This window comes from Schistocerca gregaria, chromosome 1, assembly GCF_023897955.1.
Source record: "Schistocerca gregaria isolate iqSchGreg1 chromosome 1, iqSchGreg1.2, whole genome shotgun sequence".
Classification (NCBI taxonomy): Eukaryota; Metazoa; Arthropoda; class Insecta; order Orthoptera; family Acrididae; genus Schistocerca; species Schistocerca gregaria.
Genome location: NC_064920.1, coordinates 644,477,894 through 644,501,641, shown reverse-complemented (window position 1 = coordinate 644,501,641; position 23,748 = coordinate 644,477,894). Strand labels below are relative to the sequence as shown.

At 41.3% G+C, this 23,748-nt stretch overlaps 1 protein-coding gene across 2 annotated transcripts in view; it reads left to right on the top strand.

The window, feature by feature from the left end:
- The window catches only part of LOC126360778 (serine/threonine-protein kinase D3), a 172,316-nt gene that overhangs the window by 27,598 nt on the left and 120,970 nt on the right, over window positions 1-23,748 (top strand). For both annotated transcript variants that reach the window (XM_050007738.1, XM_050007737.1), the window contains one exon: window positions 8,249-8,380. In XM_050007738.1, coding sequence (XP_049863695.1) covers window positions 8,341-8,380 — 40 coding nt within the window. In that variant the 5' untranslated portion in view covers window positions 8,249-8,340. The remainder of the gene's footprint in view (window positions 1-8,248; window positions 8,381-23,748) is intronic.

Genomic DNA, 23,748 nt, shown 5'->3' with positions numbered 1-23,748 from the left:
GTCCATCCACCGCTTTGGTGTTTGAGGTTACTCTTTGTTTCTTGATTCTCCCTGTGTGCCCTTGAAGATTGGCCCACACATCTACCACGTAACAGGTGAATGGGTAATGAGTAATTCCCAGCCCCGGGTCAACAGGTAGGGTTCGCACATACCCCCTGGTATAGACCAGGCCCAGGGAGGGGGGTTGCCTGAGTTGTTCCCATTCCAAATTGCCAATTCGGCCCTCTGTATGGACTGGTGGTGTGACTACTGAGGTGTGAACAATCACCAAATGTGAGTGAGCACCCTCCCCCCCCCCCCCCCCCCCCTCGCGCCCCGACAGGACACCCCCACATCCCAGTTGGAAAGAGCATGCCATTGGAGACGCTGGCAATTGTGAATTGTGGCAGATTTTCTCATTATCAGACAATCGCCATCCCAGTCTGTCTACTAAACGTAAATGGAATGAGGCTAAAGATTCTAAGATTCTCCCAGTTGCTCCTCCGTTCCTCAAGCTGTCACGTACTGAAAGAGGTCAGTCCTTTGCTATGGTTAATCCATTTATCATTTAGAAAGGTGTTGATGCAATTGCCAGCCCAAAGAAATCCTGCTCTATTTTACGCAGTGGCACTTTGCTTTTGGAGACTAATTGTGATTCTCAAGCGCAACAACTGCTTGTAGCTTCGCTCCTCCACATTTATCCTGTTTGTTTTGAGGCTCATCGAACACTGAATTCTGCACGTGATGTTACTTACGCGAGGCTGCTCGATGGACTGACTGAGGGAGAAACACAAATTTTCCTCTCTGATCAGGGCATCACTGCATTCGATTGGGTCATGAAAAAGGTTGACACATCATAAGTGCCTGCCGCACTCTTTTCCTCACGTTTGATAGAGTAGTGCTTCCATCAAAGATCAGTGCAGGCTGTGAAGTTGTCACAGTTCGACCATACATTCCAAACCCGGTGCATTGCTACCAGTGTCAAGATTACAACTCCCATTCGCATGTCCTTTTGGAACCCAGCCAAATGTATTACTTGTGGTAGGGATGGTCAGGAGGGTGAATGCACACCTCCTTCTCCCTACTGTATCAATTGCAGTGGTGACTGTGCAGCCTCATTCCAAGGATGTCCAGTGTATCTTGATCAGCGAGCCATCCAGGATTTCCGGGTGAAGGTAAAAGTGCCTTACCCTGTAACTCACAAGTTGTTAGCTAGTTGAAAGCCCTGCATTTTACCATCTAGCACTTACAGAACTGTTCTTGCTACACCTCGCTCCACGAAGGAAACGTCCACACAGACTTCCGATGCGAAATTCAGCACCACGGTTGTATAACTGTTCTGTGTCATCGTAGCATCCCTGTCTCCTCCTCCTCCTCCTCCTCCTCCTCCTCCACCACCACCACCTCCAGCTGTGCAACAAGCCCCAAATTTTTGCCTCTTAAGGCGAAATCACCTGCTACAGAACGGTAGGCCAGAAAGGACAGAAGGAATACTACTGCAGAGCCTTTCTATGTCCCTCCAGTTAATGAACATCTGAGTCTTCATTCGCCAACTGCAAAGTTTCGAAGAAATCAATCGAAGGCAAACTGTCTTCTCCTTCGTCAACGTGGAGATACTCTTCAATATTGTTGTCGTATGATACCCTCATTGGCCAAGTTCCATTTTGCTGGTGCGCACTGCCCCTTTTTTTCTGCCCTGAAATCTACAGGCTGATACAGTGTGAATGCTGATATCTCTTGTAGATCTAATGGAGCAGGATCCTCCAGCCTCTGCACCCTGTTGCAACGAGTCTTCAAAGGGTGGTTCTTGGCAGCTGTTGAGGTCACAACCCTTCATTTTTTCCCTCCTCCCCTTTCTCCATCATGACTCTCCTTTAGGGGAATGTTCTCGGCTTCGATACAACAAGGAGGAATCATGGCTGCTCGTGGAATCACAGTGTCCTCTTTTTTACTGCTTCCAGGAACAAAATTGTGTCCTCGCAACCGCTTTCACCTCTTGCATTTCTCTTCGGTCCACCTCGACCTCTCCCCTGCCCCATCCCCCTATTCGAGGCTGGCATTCCATCTCATAGTGGAGTAATCCTGCTCATCCAGCTGGAAGCTGTTGCAGTCCGCATTTTCCTTCCTCGCTTCACCTTTCCTCTTTGTACCATCTACATTCCTCCGTTATTTGGTGTCACTAGGGTGACTTTAATGAGCACCATCCCCTTTGGGGCTCTTCCAGAACTATCTGAGAGATGCCCTTGCGGCTGACCTCCAATCAATTCAACTTCATCTGCCTTAACACTGGAGCACCCAAGTTCCTTTCAGACTCCAAGCATACCTATTCCCATTTGCACCTCTTGTTCTGCATTGCCCAACTTGTCCATTGTCTCATCTTGTCAGTTACCTCACACACACATTCGAGCAACCATTTACCATGTGCTATCCATTTACTGACTCCTACTCCACCTACGTGTAAACCCAACTGCCGGTTTTCATAGGCTGACTGGAGGCTGTACTCCATCCTGCCCACATTCAACAAACAACATATCCCTAGTTGTGATGACTAGGTGGAATACCCATAAACGTTATCCTTACCACTGCAGAACATTACATTTGTCGCACCTCACTTTTGCTGCGCTGTGCCCCGGTCCCTTGGTGGACTGAGGCATGCTGTGATGCAATTTGCTGGATTACATTTACTATTTCTTTTAACAGTTCCACTCCCTCTTCCATCGTGTGGTCCAACCTCTGATGACTCTCTGGGACCAAGGTCCAGTCCCCAATTTCCGGCCTGACTGTAGCAGATGGTGTCACTGTGGACCTCAGTGCCATCTCAGAATCTTGAATGTTACAATGCTGTCTTAACTATGCAGGAGCTATAACATGCTCTCACTTCATCTCGATCTTCCACCCCAGGGCCAGACGATGTTCACATTCAGACATTGCAGCACGTCTCTCTTGCAGGCAAGGATCCCCCCCCCCCCCCCCCCCCTCTGTATGTTAAATTGCACCTGGGCAGATGGCATGTTTCCCAGATGCTGACATGAAGCCTATGTGTCATACCCATACCTAATCCTGGTAGGGACAAACACCTTATTTCTAGCTGCTTGCCCCATTTCTCCCATCAGCTGTGTTAGCAAGGTGATGGAACATGTTATTCATGCCCGGCTGATGCAGTGGCTTGAGTCTCATGATCTAGTAACCACTGCACAATGTGGATTTAGAGCACAGCTTTCAGCAGTTGACCGTCTCCTCACTTTGTCAACCCACGTCACGAATGGTTTTTTGTGGAAGTACCAGACCATGACTGTTTTTTGGTTTGGAGAAAGCCTGCGACACCTGCCGGAGGACTGGTATCTTCCATACTCTCTACATGTTGGACTTCCAAGGCCACTTGCCCCATTTCTTACAGGAATTTTTAAAAGACAGAGTTTCAAGATACATTTGATTTCTTCTGTTTCAGATATCTTTATCCAAGAAAACTGGGTGCCCAGGTCTCTGTCCTCAGTGTCATCTTCTTTGCTATTGCCATTAACCCTATTATGGCCTGTCTCCTGCTGGGAATCTCTGGCTCCCTTTTCATCAACGATTTCATGGTCTATTGCTGTTCTCCGTGCACTTGTCTCCTTGAGCAGCATCTTCAGCGATGTCTTAATCGGCTTTACACATTGAGCATAAACAATGGCTTTAGCTTTTCTGCTGAAAAAACCGTTTGTATGAATTTCTGGCAGAGCAATGGGTTTCTTCCACCATCTTGATACTTTGGGCCTGTTGCTCTTCCATTCACTGAAACTATGAAATGCCGGGGCTCATGTTCGATAGGAAACTTGCTTAGTTCTACCATATGTCTCACCTGGCCACCCACTATAACTGGTGACTCAAAGTCTTATGTGCCCTCAGCACTACTTTCTGGGGTGTGAATCAGACTGCCATCCTCTGTTTGTAACTATCACTTGTCTGTTCGAGACTAGACTGTGGGTGTTTAGTTTACACATCTGCACGTCCATCCATCTTCGTTGTTTAGATACAGTCCACCGTCTTGGAATCCGTTTGGCCACTAGCACCTTTTACACTATCCTGGTTGAGAGCCTCTCTGCAGAAGCTGCTGAACTGCCACTGTCATACTGACATGATGTTCTCCTCAGCGGATATGCATGCTGTCTGTCTGCTATGCCTGGCCACCCCTCCCTCAGTGATTACTTTGACCACCAGTATATGGTGCATCCCTCTTTTCTTTTACCTCCTGAAGTGTGCTTTCGGCTGTTGCTCCGGCAGCTTCACGTCACACTATCTGCCACTTTCCCAATGGATATGAATCCTTTACCACCTTAGTGTGGCGGCTCTTGTTCACTTCGGACTTCATTTGCTTTCTAAGGACACTACTCCAGATTCGACCTATCATTGTTAGTTTTTTAACCTTCGCGTGGGCCTTAGTGATAGTACCTTGGTGTACACTAATGGCTCTCGGACTGATTATGGTATCAGGTGTGTCTTCGTCATTGGCACCAACTATTTTTGGTATCGGTTTCCGGAACACTGCTCAACATTTACACCAGAGCTCTTCGCCCTGTTTCAGGCCACGCAAAACATCTGGCAACATAGACTTTTCATTTGTGTCGTCTGCTCCGATTATCTCCGTGCCCTTCAGAGCCTCTGTGTGCTGTACACAGTCCAACGGGTCCACCAAGCTTACACTTGCTCACTGTTGTGCGAGCCACTGTGTGATGTTTATTTGGGTGCCTAGTCATGTTGGTCTGATACGAAGCAAGGCCGCTGATGCTGCTGCCAAGGCTGCAGCCCTCCTACCTTGCCCTGCTAGTTCTTCCATTCTTTCCTATGATCTGTGTGTTGCCATCTGTCTGCAGATGGTGTCACTTTGGCGTCTCTGCTGGTCTACCATTCATGGGAACAATCTCTGGGGAATTAACCATCTCCTGGCTGCTTGGCCAGCCTCCTTTCAGCCATAGGAGGTCATTTTAGCTAGTTTGAATATTTGGTATTGTCATTTTAGCCATCGCCATTAGTTAAGTGGTGATTCCCCATCACTTTCTGCTCATTGTTGTCAGCCATTGACGGTTCGTCACTTCCTACGGATGTCCTTTTTTTAACCACTTAAATTTTAATGTATATGTACCATCTGAATTATCAACCATTTTAACAGATGATGCATGGGGTGTCAACTGTATTTTACTTTTTATCCACCATAACAATATGGCAAAGGAAATTTAATCGTTAGCTTGGGACCGCTGTTGTCTGTATGGCATATTTTGATGCCCTTCCTCCAAGAGGAAGCCATTGTTCTTAGCTCTCTGTCCTTTCATTGATTGGGCTTAATACATAGTCTCTATAAAACTCCTCTTTCATTTTAGTGTTTTAAGGTTCTGAAATGGGCGTGTATGACCTTAGTTGTTTTTGCGCCCTAAAGCAAAACAACATGAAACAAGCTAACTTTGCGATACAAAGAACAAAGATCTACTTTCCAATTCTCCTGAATATGCAGAGGAGAGGGAGAGAAGACTCTACAACTGATGGATTGAAAACAGTCCTCGCGAAGTGAGGAATAGGAAGATTTTGGAGAGGAGGAAAAGAAGGGAAGAGGAGTTCAACAGAGAGAGAGAGAGAAATCTGAAAGTATCAGTGGAGTACTGTTACAAGGCTCATCCATCTTAAGGGGCAAGCTAGTTAGACAGCAAACAAAACCACTAAGTCTTAAGTTTTATAATATAATGCTACTAGGCACTAGGAATTCGTGTTGGGTGAGCAAGAGTTCCAGAAAGCTGCACATTTCAGAGAGATTCAGCCTGTGATTAATATTGTGGTGAAAGAGGTAAGTGGAATTACCTGTCAGTATATTGTGAGTGAGTATTTCCTACGAAAGCCTAAGAAGAACTGTATCGCATGGACAAAGTTCTGAATGATGTCCCAAAACTAAGGGTTAAAAAAACCATTGAATAGACAAAAGAGATACGGAGTATAAGAGTTCAATGAAATAGACCATGTACTGTTAAAGGAGATTTGTCCAGGATAATTTATTAAAAGAGAAAGAGTTCCCAGTGCCATTCTCAGTCACAAATGATAGTGAGAAGTAAAAGACAATTGTTGTATGTGCGACATTGTAATGTGCCTTATAGTAAGAAGTGTATTTTCTAGCATTTATGAGGTTGTAAGACAGTTGAGAAGGCATGAGGACTTTGAAAGGTGTGATGAGGCTTTAAGCAGTATATGGAGAGTTTCCAGGATGGGAATAACTAGCAGGATGCTAGTTGGGTGTTGTGTTGTACATTTGCATGAGAACTAATGGACTGTTAATTAGTGTGACACAGATGTAATCTTCTAGCAGTAAGAAAGCATCTAATAGACTAAGTATGATAAGGTAAAATCACATCCTCTAAACCTTGTAGTTCAAGTCTCCTAGTATTTCCGAAATGGAAATTTTTTGTAAATATTGTACATTCTTGGCAATATATTTTAAATGTCATTGCAGACTGATACAGGGTAGAGACATGGAGGCCTGTTCTCTGGAGGGGAAATGTTTGGGTATTGTAGTGCTGCCATTATTCTTTTGGGGGAACATAGCAGTGCAGTGTTGCAGAAGCCATAGGCAGCTGGTGAGCACAGGATGTCAGAAATGCTGGTTACAGCAACATGGCTATTTTCACATTGCGAGACAGACCAGGCCCAGCACTGCAAACCTGCCAGCACAGTCGATAGACAGGCCTCTTGCAGAATGGTCCAAGCAGTTTCTCCACCACTGAGTCCTGGAAGTGTGACTTGAAGTGGTGCAACAGCACAGAAAATAAGCCACTATCTCATATGAATAGCTGTGACTTTTTAGCAGAAATTTTCACTGCCTGGCAGACTGAGTATGATGAGTGGTCTAAGCCAGGCACCACTGCACTGTGGGTCAGCCTGCAGCCACTGTGTTTCCAGCCAGCTCCCACTGCAACACCATCTTCTAAAACTGAGCCCTCCTTCTGGAGCTTTGATGCCTCTCCACTGGTGGGCCACCTCCAGGCTCACTCCAGCAGCAGCTCGATTCCTGCACGGGAGGTGATGGATTGTGACTAGGGCAGCACAGCTGTTCTCCCTTATATGCTGGAGCGGGCGCCATGATTCATTGCGCAGCCACTTGTTAAGGCAGAAGTGCCCACCAGAAGGCTGGCACCTCCGCAAGTATTCTGGTTGTCTTCTGTACCACTACTGCCACCTACTCACATTGTGGCACACCTAACTGAATTGCATGCTGCTAGCTGGAAGTTGGTGTCAGCACTTGGGGCGCACATTTCAAGACCCTCCAGCAACCATCACTGCGCTGCACATGCTTATTGCACAGTGCACCCAGGGTGGCATGGCTGCCACACCATTGCATTTGAGTGTAGTTGTGGCGATTGTAATTAAGTAGTTGACGTTAATCTTCCACTGGTCTGCATCCTTGCCGTGATCCTTCATAACCACCCAACCCTCAAGTGGCCCTTCATTCCTGGGTCATGTTGAAAGGTAATAAATTAAAACGTCATGCCTGATACAGCAGTTTTACTGTTTGAACAGCAAAATTGTAGAAAGCGATAGACCTTTTCCTTTCATCATTTTGCTGAGTGTACAACTGAGAAAAAGTTTATAAAATGTTTAAAATTATGTGTGTAATTTGTTGTAAGTCTTTTAGTACTCTCATTCTCAAATACTGTATGAACGGTCTGGTGATCTTCACCGTGGTTAGTTACACTGCCTCAACACTACACACAGTTTATAACTGTAATATGTCATACTTCATTGAATCTTTCACATAAGACTATACCTCTTAATGAGCAGATTATGTCAGGATTTCAAATTTTTAAATTAAGTCATTATTTATATGAAATATTGAACACACAGTTTTTATCCCCCCTTCAAGCCATTAGATAGGCAACCTGCAATGTGTTAGGGTTTCATGCCCTGGGACAGTCACTTCAATAGTACATATTCTAAAGGAATAAAAAAAGTCTGATATTGCAGGGACACTGCTCATGCATGGTGACAAAGTTGATCCCCCAGTTACTGTGGTTTTTGTTCCTTTTATCAGGGTATAGAGTATTAAAACTGGTAAAGACTTTTGATTTTCAGTCTTTGCAGACTGAAATTGTTGAGTTTATTTTGGCTGTTGGTCTATGAATGAAATTTAAAAATATTTTTTTGTATTGGTTTGTTGTCCCCATTGGAGAATTACCATTATTACAATAATAAACTTATTGTAATTATAGTCCAAAAACTGTGAGAATTGGTAGTATCAATATATGCTTTGTTTCAGCCCAAATACCGACAGAAGCAGCTCCATTAAGGCCACACGCATTAAATGTTCACTCTTATAAGGCTCCAACTTTTTGTGATTTTTGTGGTGAAATGCTGTTTGGACTTGTTCGTCAAGGACTGAAATGTGAAGGTAAGCCTTTATTTGTAGCTGGTATGAGTTTTTAACGCTTTTTCTTTTTGATGATTTGCTGTTTGTTTAGCATGTTTTTTTTTTTTTAAATTTAAATATCAGTAGTCTGTTGTGCTTGCTATAAGAAACTGAAGTGTTTTTGATGGCTTTTTAACATTTATGATTTTCACAATGTAAGTACAAAAGGTTCTAATGTTTCCACAGATTGAGAGTAAGACAGTTTTTATTTTGCTAGCTTCACTTTTCGCTTAATTTACATACATAATCCTTTTTAAAAATATTTATCAGATGTAAATGTTGTTTAAGTTCCTTTGACTGAGAGGGCGGGGAGGGGAGGGGAGGGGAGGGGAAGGGAGGGGAGGCACTGTCTCTTTTTTCCTTCTCTGCCTGAGATTCCACCGATACCTATCGTTCCCACTTCCTTTATTCCACATGTGTTGTCCATCTTTGAGAAGCAGCTGAGAGGTATGAGATGCCGACGTAAAAATAACTAGTGTTAATTGATGGAATAAGATCTACAGATTTATGAAATGGGTGTTATTGAAGGTAAGTTACAGAAAGAATCAAATAGTTGTGGCTGCTGAGTCAATCCACAAAATCTGCATCATAAACAGGAACCTGTTTTTAAGTATTAATTTTCTCATCTGACTCACAGCCACCTTCAGAAAAGTTACAAAGTTTTATATTACAGAGAGCTTTGTTGATTCCAGTTTCTGAAATTCTGAGTTTTAGTATGTTGGAAAGTGTATACAGGCCCTAATGGTCAGATAAAAAAATTGGCTGATGAGGCATGCTGTTCCCGTGAGGATGGGGAGAGCGCTAAGCATTAAATCAGTATGTCACTCTTATATTGAGTCAAGTGGAGCATTATTTGTTGTCAGTCTAATTTCAGTGCATTTTATCTTGCAGATACATAAACTGCCGTCTTTTAATTATTTTGTTAGATCTTGCATTATAAAACCAAATGTAGTGAGCAAATAGTACTTTTATTGTCTTACTCTCAATATTTTGCTATATCATCAGTGTCATGTTTTAAGAATAAAAATCAAGCAATTATGATTGAAGATGATTTCAGAAGAGAGAAGTTAAATTTACTCTCAAGAACTGAAAATACTCGGCATGAAATCAAATGATTAAACTTTCACACAATGTGTTGCTCATGGCAACGGAGTATGGCATCACTTTGTGCTAAAAGTGACTTATGCTCTTGATGTACTGAAAATATAGCTTGGAATTGAATGTCAGTACCCAAAAATGTAGGTTCATAGAATTTAATGTTTCTCATATTAGTTGTATAATAAGCTACCGTAAAGAGACACATTGTTGGGAAATCATACCATAAGAAATTTAAGTCTATGGTTTAAAATTGCCAAGAGCCTGAATAAACTTTTCAGAAAAGTTTGTCACTGCCCTCATGACTTGGATGGTTCATGTTGTTTGGATAGTTCAAAGACTCTTTCTAAACAACCTCTTGACCACAGAAAATTAAAATTTACAGCCACCAGTGTAATGAAAGTAAAAGTAAACCAGCATTCACAATGACTACATGATTGTCTACACCACTCAGACTGTTAATCAAACAATGGAAAATCCAGGATGGAATGTAGCAGTATTGTGAAAAGGAAAGTTGCTACTCATCATATAGCAAAGGCGCTGAGTCGCAGATAGGTACAACAAAAAGACTGTTACAGATAAGCTTTCGACCAACGAGGCCTTTGTAGAAAAATAGGACACACACTCTCGCGCGCGCGAGCGCATCATAAGTAAAGTAACTGAACAAAAGCAATGTCTTGATAGCAGACTTTCTTTTATAGAAAGTTTGAAAAAAGCATTCTTTATACCAATTGCTTCATACTCTATTAATTAATTAAACTAAACAAGCAATAAGCCTCCTAATTCAGGCGATAGCAAGGAAAGGTGTTTGTATCATTCTCCCTAAATACTTTTTCGCAATAAAGAAGAGCGGTAATTGTTTATTTCATATTGTACTTAGACGAAATGTGAGTAATTCATAATCAGACCAGCAGTGTTTGTTGGTGTTTTGCGTGATATTTTGAAGTCCTACAGGAGATTTAATGAATGATGAGCTGTGTTAGCATAGTGATTAAAGTGTATGGCTACTAAGCGAAAGGTTCTGAGTTCAAACCTTGATCGGTGCTTAATATTTTCTTTATTTTAAAAACAATATCGAAGTGTCTTACTTCATGAATTTTATTCGTTTGAATGTAATTTTTTGAAATTTCTAGTGGCAACTAAAATCGACCATACGGAAAGTATTCGCTATGGACTTTTACCTCTGCAAGCTCTTCAAAATTTCGTGCAATGGTTTACTAAGTCTAATGCTGCACAATAACTGCGTTGAACATCGAAACAAAATTAAGTCATTTATGGGGGGAAGGTATCAGTCAAGATGATGTGTGAAAATCAAATTTTTGGGCCAAATAGTTTTTGTGAAATCGAATGATAAAGTGTGTCAAAGCAGTCGAAACACCATGTGTCTGCACAGGCGAGCAGTGCAATGATAACAAAATCGCGCACATCGCGGAATGCGGGGAGCACATCTCTGTAGCAGTGAAATGGTTAATGCGGCCGTGGTGGCTTTACTTCATAAACTACGCGCTCCCCCACTAAACGTAAATTTGCAAACTATACTATGGCGCTGCTTCTCTTGGCGCATACAACTGGCAACGCAGCAATCTCCCGCGTCTGGGCGGGCATGCGCGAACCGCCAAGATAAAAGAATTGAACTATAGGATGTTGTAGATGTTGGGTGTGCAGCGGAAAATCACATTGAGAGGGAGTGGAAGTATCTTGGGTAGGATGCTCCTCATTTCAGGGCATGATGATAGATAATCAAAGTCCTGACATTAGACATGGTTCAGTTGTTTCAGTCCTGGGTGGTAGTGGATGACGGGAGCCGCTCTTTTTTTTTTTTTTTTTTTTTTTTTTTTTTTTTTTTTTTTTTTTTTTTTTTTTTTTTTTTTTTTTTTTTTTGGGATGGATGTGAGGATCAGGTGGGGGGGGGGGGGGAGTACGGCATGGGAAATCTGTTTGTGTTAGGTCATGAAGGTACTGCCTGTCTCTGAAGGCCTTTGTGAAGCCTCCAGCATACTTTGCGAGAGAGTTCTCATCACTGCAGATGTGTCTAGCAGCTGTGGCCAGGCTGTATGGCAGGGACTTCTTGGTGTGGAAGGGGTGGCATCTGTCAAAATGCAGGTACTGTTGGTGATTGGTGGGTTTGATGTGGTCTGAGGTGTGGATGGAGCCACCACAGGGGAGGAGATTGACATCTAAAAGGTGGCACAATGGGTAGAGGAGGAGGACCTGGTGAAGTGGATGGGAGGAAGGTGTTGAGGTTGTGCAGAAATGAGGATAATGTGTCCTGACCTTCTGTCCAGATTGTAAAGATATCATCAATAAACCTAAGCCAGACCAGTATTTTGGGGTTTTGCGAAGCTAGGAATGTTTCCTTTAGGTGGCCCACAATGAGGTTGCCATAGCAAGGTGGCATGTGGGTGCTCATGGCTGTGCCACGAATTTGTTTTTATACCTTTCTTTCAAAGGTGGAGTAGTTATGGGTTAGGATGTAGTTGGTTAGGTATAGGAGGAATGAAGTGGTGGGTTTGGAATCTGCAGAGCGTTGGGAGAGGTAGTGTTCAAACATGGCAAGGCCATGGGCGTATGGGATGTTGGTGTATAAGGAGGTTGCATCAACAGTGACACTCTTACCTCCTGGTCCCTACTATCACTGTATGTGTAGCCATTTGGGATTTATGTAGGAAGTTCCACAGAGATATAAACATAATTTCTTTGTATGGGGACTCTCAAAAACAAGTCAAATTACATAAAGTATGTTGAGCCTCTTTTCAGCTTAGGCCATACTCCCTTGATGAACAGTTTTTTTTAAGGAAAGACATATGAATGTAGCTGGCACACTTTCAATGAATAAGGAAGAGAGTACATGATGCTGTAAACATATAAGACTGCACAAAGATGAACTTGTAGTCTGTTGCTTACGGGATGTTATGGTGCTGAAATAGATGGAAAAGAAACAGATTGCTTTAATTTTTACATTCTGTAATGGTAAAATTACTGCAGCCTTAACGGGGCTCTGAGGGAAGAAAGTGTGAATGTATTAAGTAATGCAGTTTTTTCATAAATAGTGTAGCTTTGTTGTTATTTTCACCATCATCGTCATCATGCATGCATCAGTCAGATGACATTTGATCCAGCTCTCCATGTAGTCCCTCTACAATTTTCCCCTAATACTTCTTTATATTACAAGACTGACTATTCCTGGGTGCCTCAGGATGTTTCCTGTCGACTGATCATTTCTTCCAGTCAATTTGTGCCATAAATGTCTTTTTTCCCCAGTTTGACCCCATACCTCCTCATTAGTTATCTACATAGTCAGCTAATATTCAGCATTCTCCTGTAACACCTCATATCAAAAGCTTCTATTCTCTTCTTCTCTGAAGTGTTTATCATCAACATTTCATTTCCATACCAGGTTGCACTCCAGGCAGATACCTCCAGAAAAAACTTGCCAGAAAATTTCTCTTTTACATAGATAATTTTCTTCTATTGCTAGTTTGTATTTTATATCCCGTCTACTTCTACCATCAGCTGTTATTTACTGCCCAAATAACAACTCCTCATAATCTTAATTCCCCCATAATATCGTGATTTAATTAGATTACATTGCGTTACCCTTGTTTTACTTTTGTTGTTATTAATTTTATAATTGCTTTTCAAGGCACTATCCAGTCTCTTCAGGTGCACTTCCCAAGTTCTTTGCTGTCATTGATAAAATTACAATGTCATCAGCAAACCTAAAAGATTTTATCACTTCATCTGGAATTTTAATTTTCTTTCCATATTTCTCCTTGGTTTCCATCAAAGCTTGCTTGTATAGATTGAATACCATCAGTAATAGGCCGACCCACTTCCTTCTCAATCACTGCCTTCCTTTCATGTCCTTTGACTTTTGTAACTGCAGTCTGGTTTCTGTACAAATTGTGGAAAGCCTTTCTCTCCCTCCATTGCATTCCTTCTGCCTCCAGAATTTCAGAGAGATTATTCCAGTCAACATTTTCAAATGCCTTCTCTAAATCTACAAATAGTGTGAATGTAGGTTTGCCTTTCTTCAGCCCTATCTTCAAAGATAAGTCATGGGGTTAGTATTGCATCATATTTTCCTACATTCTCTAAAACCCAAACTGGTCTTCTTGGAGCCCAGCTTGTACCTGCTTTTCCATCTTTTCTAAATGAAACTTGTCTGTGTTTTGCAGCCATGGCTAATTAAATTGATGATTTAGAAATATTCACACTTGTCAGCACATACTTTTTGTGACTGGAATGACTACATTTATCTTGAAGTTTGAGGTTTTATTATCTCTTGTATATATTGTCTACCAAGTGGAAAAGTTTTGTCATGGCTGGCTCTCCCAAGGACCTTCATAACTCTATGGAACATCATCTTCTCCAGGAGCTTTTTTTCAGATTAAGTCTATGTCAAATTTTTTCGCAGTGTCCTATCTCCCACCTCATCTTCATCTACTTCCTCTTCTCTTCGTACAGGATGTCTTAGCAAGCATTACAAACTTTCAGGAGAAATAGAGGACATCTAGACGATGAAAGATCACAGAGTAGTGCATGTTCGGAAATGCTTTCCTGGCAGGGTAGTGAAGAGGCAAAACAAAAGGATGGATGAACACAGACAGGGTGAGAAAACACATTTATATTTATCAATGTTAGTACAGTAGAAACCAAGAAATAAGAACAAAAACAGATAACAATCATCATCAAAGAAGGTGTTCAAAATTATGACCTGGACCATGATGCGGGGCTCACGTCTCTGGTAAATGGAAGGTTTGTTATTCTGGAATGTAGCAGGTGCGTCCCAAACTTCCCCAGTAGCTGCCATGATATGTGCAAGTTCCTCAGCACTATTAACAGTGGTTTTGTGCACCAGTGTCTTGACATATTCCCAGAGGAAGTAGTCGCGGCAACTGTGGTCTGGCATTCTCCTTAGCCAGTGCACCAAACCACCCCAGCTGATCCAATGTTGACAGTGCATTGCTTCCAGGTGGCTGAAACATGAGACTGCAATGTGAGGGAACCCCATTATACTAAACCCATATGACAAGAGCGCATTGTAGTGGGTAAATGTGTATCGTTCAATAGCTGTGTCTATACTTGCTGAAGAAAGACAAGATAGGTTGTGCTTCTCAAATGTTGGGGCAACAAGTACGGCCCAATGGTTGGTCTTCAGTGATGCTGGCCCTTACATTAAATGAAAACTGCCTCTGGGCTGCATGAGTTCTTGTTGCATGTGGCTTCCCCTCTGACCACATATGGGCCTTATGGGGTTGAACATTCCCTCCTGCATCGAGGTCACTTCATCAGTGAACAAAATAGTGGCAGGGAAATGGGGATCTGTTGTGTGCTTCTGTCAGCACCATGGTGCCAGGGTCACTTGTGGAGCAAAATAGCCTTCATCCAGTAACTGCATGCACTGGATGGAATTTGGGTGCATAGAGTTGTCATAAGGCCCTGCTAGCCTCTGCTGTGGGCAAAGTACTGGCACCAGGATTGTGCTGTACCAACCCCAATGCTGTATCAACCCCAGCACATTGCCCTCATGGCTACCATTGTTACTGGTTGCTCACGTTGTTGCCTCCCCTCACTGAAGGATACGCTTACAATTTCCTGTCCAAGTGTGCATAGAAAGTGTGATAGGGAGTTTGCCTTGTGGGGTATCATTGTGCATACAACTGCTGTACACCTCACCCACAGCAATCAGTAGCTATGCTACACGCATAAGAGCGAGCTAAGCATTTGTGTCATTACTATCATACTTCCACTTTGTCAGCAGGTGAAATGAACCTTCACAGTGAGTGCAGCTGCAAAAAAAGACCACACTCAATACTGCACCATTTGATGTTGGAACACGTATTATGTTCGAGTATAATGTCTTTTCTGGAGACTAGAAATCTACTCTGTAGGAATCAGCATGGGTTTCGAAAAAGACGATCGTGTGAAACCCAGCTCGCGCTATTCGTCCACGAGACTCAGAGGGCCTTAGACACGGGTTCACAGGTAGATGCCGTGTTTCTTGACTTCCGCAAGGCGTTTGACACAGTTCCCCACAGTCGTTTAATGAACAAAGTAAGAGCATACGGACTATCAGATCAATTGTGTGATTGGATTGAGGAGTTCCTAGATAACAGAACGCAGCACGTCATTCTCAATGGAGAGAAGTCTTCCGAAGTAAGAGTGATTTCAGGTGTGCCGCAGGGGAGTGTCATAGGACCGTTGCTATTCACAATATACATAAATGACCTGGTGGATGACATCGGAAGTTCACTGAGGCTTTTTGCAGATGATGCTGTGGTGTATCGAAAGGTTGCAACAATGGAAAATTGTACTGAAATGCAGGAGGATCTGCAGCGAATTGACGCATGGTGCACGGAATGGCAATTGAATCTCAATGTAGCGAAGTGTAATGTGATGCGAATACATAGAAAGATAGGTCCCTTATCATTTAGCTACAAAATAGCAGGTCAGCAACTGGAAGCAGTTAATTCCATAAATTATCTGGGAGTACGCATTAGGAGTGATTTAAAATGGAATGATCATATAAAGTTGATCGTCGGTAAAGCAGATGCCAGACTGAGATTCATTGGAAGAATCCTAAGGAAATGCAATCCGACAACAAAGGAAGTAGGTTACAGTACGCTTGTTCGCCCAATGCTTGAATACTGCTCAGCAGTGTGGGATCCGCACCAGGTAGGGTTGATAGAAGAGATAGAGAAGATCCAACGGAGAGCAGCGCGCTTCGTTACAGGATCATTTAGTAATTGCGAAAGCGTTACGGAGATGATAGATAAACTCCAGTGGAAGACTCTGCAGGAGAGACGCTCAGTAGCTCGGTACGGGCTTTTGTTAAAGTTTCGAGAACATACCTTCACCGAAGAGTCAAGCAGTATATTGCTCCCTCCTACGTATGTCTCGCGAAGAGACCATGAGGATAAAATCAGAGAGATTAGAGCCCACACAGAAGCATACCGACAATCCTTCTTTCCACGTACAATACGAGACTGGAATAGAAGGGAGAACCGATAGAGGTACTCAGGGTACCCTCCGCCACACACCGTCAGGTGGCTTGCGGAGTACGGATGTAGATGTAGATGTAGATGTAGATGTTGCAGTGCATGTAGCACCATCTTCAGTGTACACCAGCCAAACCTGTCCTGCCATTTCAGCTGTGATAAGACTAACTAACATGTTTTCTCATTCTGTTTGTGTCCGTCCTTTCGTGTGTTTTGTGTCACCAGCACATTGCCAGGAAATAGTTACCATGTGCTTTTCCATTGTCTAGGTGTATCTCTCTCTCTCTCTCTCTCTCTCTCTCTCTCTCTCTCTCTCTCTCTCTCTCTCTCTGTCAAAAGTTGGTAATGGCTGTGCTGTATAACTTTGTCTTCAAATTTGTTTTCCTTATATAGATCTTTTTCATATTCCTTCCACCTTTCCACTATTGCATAATTGCTTCGCACTGGCCTGTCATTCAATCCCTTAACGTTCATGTAGATGCTTTCATTTCTCCAAATGTCACTGCAATTTTCCTGTAAGCAGCCAACATCTATCTTTCCCATAGTGATTCATCTACTACAGCTTTGCATTCCTTCTCTACCCATTCCTGCTATGCCATTTCTTTTGTCTGCTTCATTTGCTGTGTTTGTATTTTCTCCTTTCATCAGTTCAATTTAATATCGTTTGTTATCCAACAATTTCTACCTAATCTTGTTTTTCCTGTTTGGTAATCAATTCTATGCTGCCTTTGCTATTTCATCTCTCAATGCTATTCATTTGTTTTCAGTTGTACTGCTTCCCCTCCTTTCTGTCAATTGTTGCCTAATGCTATCTTTGACACTGTCAGCAGTGTGTGGCTTATCCACCTTCGATTCTTTTATTTTATCTAGGTCCCATCTTGATTTTGTACCTTTCTGTTATTTCTGTGGTTTAATTTGCAGTTTATAACCAATGAATTTTGGCGAGAATTAACATCTGCCCCAGGAAATGTTTTGGAGTTTAAAATCTGGTTTCCAAACCTGTCTTACCATTATGTGTGTCTGAAAGATCAGAAACTACAAGCTTTGTTCTTGGAAAAAAAGGAGAATTAAATGGAGCTAAAAGTTAGGAACATTTTCTCATTTGTTATTTGGACGATACTCTTGATTTTTTCACACAACGCAGAGATATGTTCTACTTTTATGCTGAATTATTAATTTTGAAAAAATAATGTATAGTTTTTCAGATATTTTATTTTTTGTAAATGTTAAAAAAGTTATACATTTTAACAAGTATTTTAAAATTTACCTCCATTAATACAAAATAATTCCACATATCTTTTAATTCAGATATATTAGAAGGTCTTAAGGAACAACTACAGAAAATTTCATCTTTCTACTATACATAGGCCCTGAGAAAATGTACCTTAAACACACAAAAACTAAAGTTACAGGAAATTAGCTTCAAAGTTTTTACTTCAGTACAAGCCCGCTCCATAGCTTGTATCATCAGAATCGTCCAACAGCTTCCTCTTGATGGCTCTGCTATGCTGTCTAGCCATCTTTGAATATATTTTTATGGCATTATCTGAAGACTTGAGCCGTTCCTTGTCCAAACAAAGCATAGCTGCGGCAGTTTGTAGTCCTACACAGAGCCCCAACTTCTGCAGAACTTTGCACTTTGTTATATTGCCCTGATTGAATGATGAAACAGCATCATAAACACCAAAGTGAAGTATGGTTATACCCACAAACACAGTTTTAAGTAGTCTATTCCATATCACATGGCTCACACACTCATTTGGATTTTGAGTCCGGCCATGAAGACATTTCTATAGTAGACTAATATCTGCGAGGTCTCGGAACATTGGTTTTATTTCATCCATTATGGCAGGTGGCAGGTGATGAGGGTGATTGTATTGTTTCTTAGTTACCTTGCCTCTGTTATACTTGCACCAACTATCGTCTCCTTTTGAACATAGCCCATGTTGGGGATTCTCATTGTTTGAAGCTGTATGAAAAAACAGAGTCCAGACTGCTCTTCTAATTAATTCTGCATCTGCTGTATTCTGTCTTATTGCTAGACCATAGCACTAACTTCTGAATATGATCTATTGTAGCATCTGTCAGTCTATTCTTCCCATCTAAAGTTTTTCCATCACTCAACTTCTTGCCTTTCATGCTAGCCTTGAGCCGTCGAAGTCTTGATCCCATCCTTTTCTGAACATGGCCAACACACTACAGTTTGGAAATTTTCACATCGTTACCATAGGGTCTCAGTTCTTCAATTTCTTTGAAAGCCTTTGAGTCATCATCTCCAAGATAATTTATGTATCTAACATTGTACCATTTTACTGAGCGTTGATAAATACTTCTTACACCAGCAACCTCCATACCACCACTTGACCCATAGTAATTTGCCATGCACTCCTCTTCATGTTTATTTTTCATTTTCTCCTTGCATCTGCAATGCTTGGAAAGTATTTCCACATCAACTACCTTACCAGTGTCCACACTTGTAGCTGTTAATACACCATTCAGAGATGTGTGGCCTCTCTTCTGCCAGCTTCCATCAAAAGCTATGGCCAAGTCTGTGCTATTATTATTTTCAACAACTGCTTCCTCAACAGCATCTTTCATGTTTTCCAATGCCACATCTTCTACAGCAGAGCCTATTGCAATTATGTGTTTGTTAAATTTTGACGGTGGAGGAGGGAGGTTCATCACACAACACAACATGGCACCTGCAACCCTGCCCTTTCCTATACACCGTAATCTATAAACCAGTCTAATGTTTATATTGTATAGTTTACCTGTATCTGCAGTAACATGTAAGGAGTTGAAGAAAGTAACACTGTGTTTGCAATAACTGCACATCAACTCTAATTCACAAGCAAGTCCTACATGTAAGTTTGTTTTCAATGAAATGCCACATTTTCCACATTGTTTGCAGCACACATTATTCTCCAAAATGTCTGATAATAAAGAGACGTTAATTACCTCATATTTTATAGTCCCAGCATTTAGTTTCTTGTATTCTTCTTCAATTCCAGCTAGTTTTCTTCTTGAAGCACTTTCTGGAGTAGTGGCAGCAGCATCACTCAATGTATCACTACCAGTGTTGAGGTTAGTTGCTACTGGGACATCAGATACTGATGAAGATGAATCAGACGAATTTTTAGTACACTTAACTTTCTTGTGCCAATGTACACGCTCTCTAAATACCTTCAGACTAGGTCTTGGCATGTTGAAGGAAAGAAAAGTCAATGATTTCTCCACATATGGCTTTCACAACAATCACATGGATGTACTCACAAAGGAAACAATAAAAATGGTGCACAATCTATTGTCAACTGTCTAGCAGTGTAACCAACAGAAAAGCTAACTCTCTTGTGCTCAATTATATCTCTGGCAAGGCTGTCTATATCAGGTATATTTCGCGTCTCATATACAAGGTGCGGAACATCGTGTGTCGAAATTATTTAAAAAAATTATTTAAAATAGTTCTATTCACGTCATCCAAATATTTTATACATGGTATTAAACGGGAGAGAGTAAATATTTCGAAAATGTATTTACCCAAAAATCAATTTTTTTCATCAAAAAACTCATTCCGTATACCCTTTAGGCTTATGAGTATTTCAGTGTAAAACCAATTTATGAATTTTTCAATTGTGCCTGAAGAAAAACAAAGAAGAAAATGTAAATTTCAGAGTGCTGTTGATAATAAAACTGCTGTAAACTGATGGAAAGAGTATAGCTTCATTTTGATGTGGAGACCTTAAATAAAGACTACACCTGAACAGCCCACAGCAGGACAAATCATTGAGAAGATTCCACCCAAAGAGGAGAAAGGTTCATCCACAAAGAGATGCTGTTTATACTGCAGGGTGATGAAGAGAATGACAGGACACATTGTTTTGGAAGACAGATGGTGGTATGGAACTCTAGTTCAAAGATTTCTTCAAAGTAGGTCTCGCTGAAAGTTTGTTTTATGTGGTGATGTAGACCTATGTTTGAAATATGTCAAAGGTCTGTATAATTAGTCTTGGAAAATTGCAATAATTTTCAATACATTATTCTTGCATAAACTATTGCCAGTAAACTAGATGTCAACACTAAACTAGAAGTCAACACAGAAGCTGTTGGTTTAAAAATATTAAAAAATGCTGTTACGAAAGAACCTGTCACCATGTGCAAGTAACCATAATTAGCATTAAAAGTGGTCTGTCAATGTGTTCTTGCAGCAGAATGTCAATCTCGGGGCCTATGAACACCATTATGGAGGGATATACATCTGCAGTGTTGGGTGGCGGACGGTGGCCACACTGTTCTTCGGGATGTGTTTCTCATTGCTAAGCACGCCATTAGTGGCTGCTACATTCTCTGAAATAAGCTGCTGCATCTTGCAGAATATACTCCTCTTTGTGATTTGTGTTTGCATTGTTCTCCAGCAGCAGTTGTTGGCTGCAATTGGATGCAAATCATAGTTTGTTTGCAAAAATGGACAAACATAAAATAGTTATGTTAACTCTGTCAGCCATCACCAAAGAAGATTGAAAGAGATTCTGAAGAAAATTCCAGACTCCTCAATGACTTGAATGGCGAATTGCTGGTAGAGGAATGCTAAATATGCTGTAATTAACAATGACAAATAATATGTACCACAAATCACTTTTGGCAAAATTTATGTTATAAAATATGTATTAATACTTAAATCTGTCTTGGCTCCACTGCTCTTGCTCTCTCATATTTTTCTACTTCCCACATTGTACATATTTAAAAATCTTGTTTTGACAGCGTTATGAAAATGATAGACTGCTATTCACCATATGATGATGAATCACAGGTAGGCCCAACCAAAAGATGGTCAGACAAGTAAGCTTTCAACCGAAAAGGCCTTCATCTGAATTAGACAAAACAAACATGTGTACTCTCCCTCTCTCTCCACACACACACACACACACACACACACACACACACACACACACACACACACAGTGATCAGATATGAAAAGCCTTCAATTACCAGTATGTACTTCCCTGCCATTATAACAAATCATAACAAAAATGACAATATTATAAAAGGATAAATTGCTGCTCATCATAGAAAGAAGACATTAAGCCGCAGTCAGCCACAACAAAAGTATTTCTGAATGTTTTAGCTTTTGGCCAAAAGGCCTTCTTAGAAAGTAGGAACACACAAGCACAACTGTAGTGAGACACATAGTGTGTGTGAGCTGTGCTTGTGTGAATGTGTGTGGGTTTTCTACTCCAGAAAAAGGCCTTTTGGCCAAAAAATGTGTTGCAGTCTCTTCATTGTGAGTAGCAATCTGTCGTCTTTATAAAATTGTTATTGTTCCATCCTGCAGTTTCCGTTGTTTGATTCATTCTAAAATAGACATGTTTTCAAGAGATCCTCAATGTACTGGTGCATGACACATATTCTGCAATATAGAAACCGCAAAATATGGATTTCAACTGCTTATGACTTATTCCAGTGTGGCATAAAATTGGTGTTGCATCTCATTGGATGCATTTCTCTCGACAAGACAAAAATCGGACGTGGCAGATACTTCCTTTCATGCTTCGCATTGTAGAAGAATGTGAAATTCCAGTATAAGACATCAAGAAGGTTGTGCAGCTCCTCATTCATAATGCCTTCATGTCCTGTGAGAGGATACCTTTAGGACTTTCATGTTGATTGCCTTGGAATGGGTGTAAACAGCAGAGGTTTTGTACCCTTTGCATAGCTGAGCTTTTCAACTGGAGTTCTCAATGCCACAGTTGATTAAGGGCCTCTGCAGTTTATTTTGATATATGCAGTGAAACTAGGTGTACCACAACTGACTAGCAGCTTCACGTGTTAAAACAGTGCTGCTCTTAGTGAGCTCAGTTTAAATCGTCATGGCCATTTTTACCTGACAGTGAAAGAAATCTACATTTCAGCTTTTGTTGTGTTAGTTGGTTTAGTTTAGTTTGATATCACAGCACTACTTGACTTGCGTCCTGTTCTGTGCATAACCGTGCTCTGTTGTAGTATTACCTTTTTCTTGGCGAATCTGGCTTGTATGTAATTCTGGCCGTTGTGTAGAATTCTATGGGCCAGCTATGCTGTGACCCTCCCATGCGGACTTCTGTGAAACGTCTTCTCTGCTGCAGGAAATTGCTATGGATTTCCAACTAAATACTTGCACCAAATTAACAAATGTCATCTGAACACTTATTTTCAATGTTGATCATCCCTTTCCAGTTGTTTATTTCATAACTGTATCTGCAGTCCATTAACATGACGCCAATACATGCTTTCTCTATGAGAACTCAAACAAGAGCGCGCCTTATCTAACAGTAACACAAAAGTTTCTTACTTTACATTAAAAAACCATCATTTTTTTCTCATATGAGATTCTATAATGATGTCATGATCCCATTTATTCTGTGTACGTTTTCTGGGTCCATGGACTGTATGCTTACCCCCAGCAAATAGCCAGCATTCTTCTGGGTGCCACGCACTGCGGCTACATCTTTCGTTGTATCACCCTCTCATAGGAAAGTACGCACAGTAGGTCTGATTTATATTTCACCCCCCCCCCCCCCCCTTTTCATTACTTAAACATTGCCAACCTTTTTAGCAGATGCCACATGACTTGACACACAATGTCTTGTTGCATTACAACCTCCACACTGCAACTGAACTAATATTCAGTCTCCAATGACCTTGATGTTAGTAAGATGTTGTAGATATTGAATCTAGCCTTAATTTCTTCTTCTTCTTCTTCTTCTTCTTCTTCTCTCTCTCTCTCTCTCTCTCTTTCTCTCTCTCTCTCTCTCCTGTATTATTATGTAGATTTGGTTATAAAGAAAAAATGGAGAGAAAATAAACAAAACACAGATCGCCTCTTTATCACAGCTAGCAAGTGACTGGCCGGTTAATTGTATGAAAATCTTGGTGGTGCTTACCTTTAAATATCATGCTGTGTTGATGCCTTTTCTAAACCTTAAAATGGAGAAAAAAGAACCAGAATTAAAAAGCCAACTACAGACTCTCGAGGGAGATGGTTAACTTGGTGTGAGCAATAGTAGCCATTGAATGATTACAGAAAAGTAAAAGGAGTTAAGGACTGAGAGGAAGGTAAAAAAATTCTGAGCTGCTTCCCCAACCCCTGACTCATACAGCTCCTTTGTGTCCCTCCAGCATCACTTCAGTTAACTCTTTGTCTCTGTTTCAAACTTTTCCATTTCAAGTGATAAAATTTTGCATAACTAGTAGACTCAGTCATATCTTCTAAGAGGATG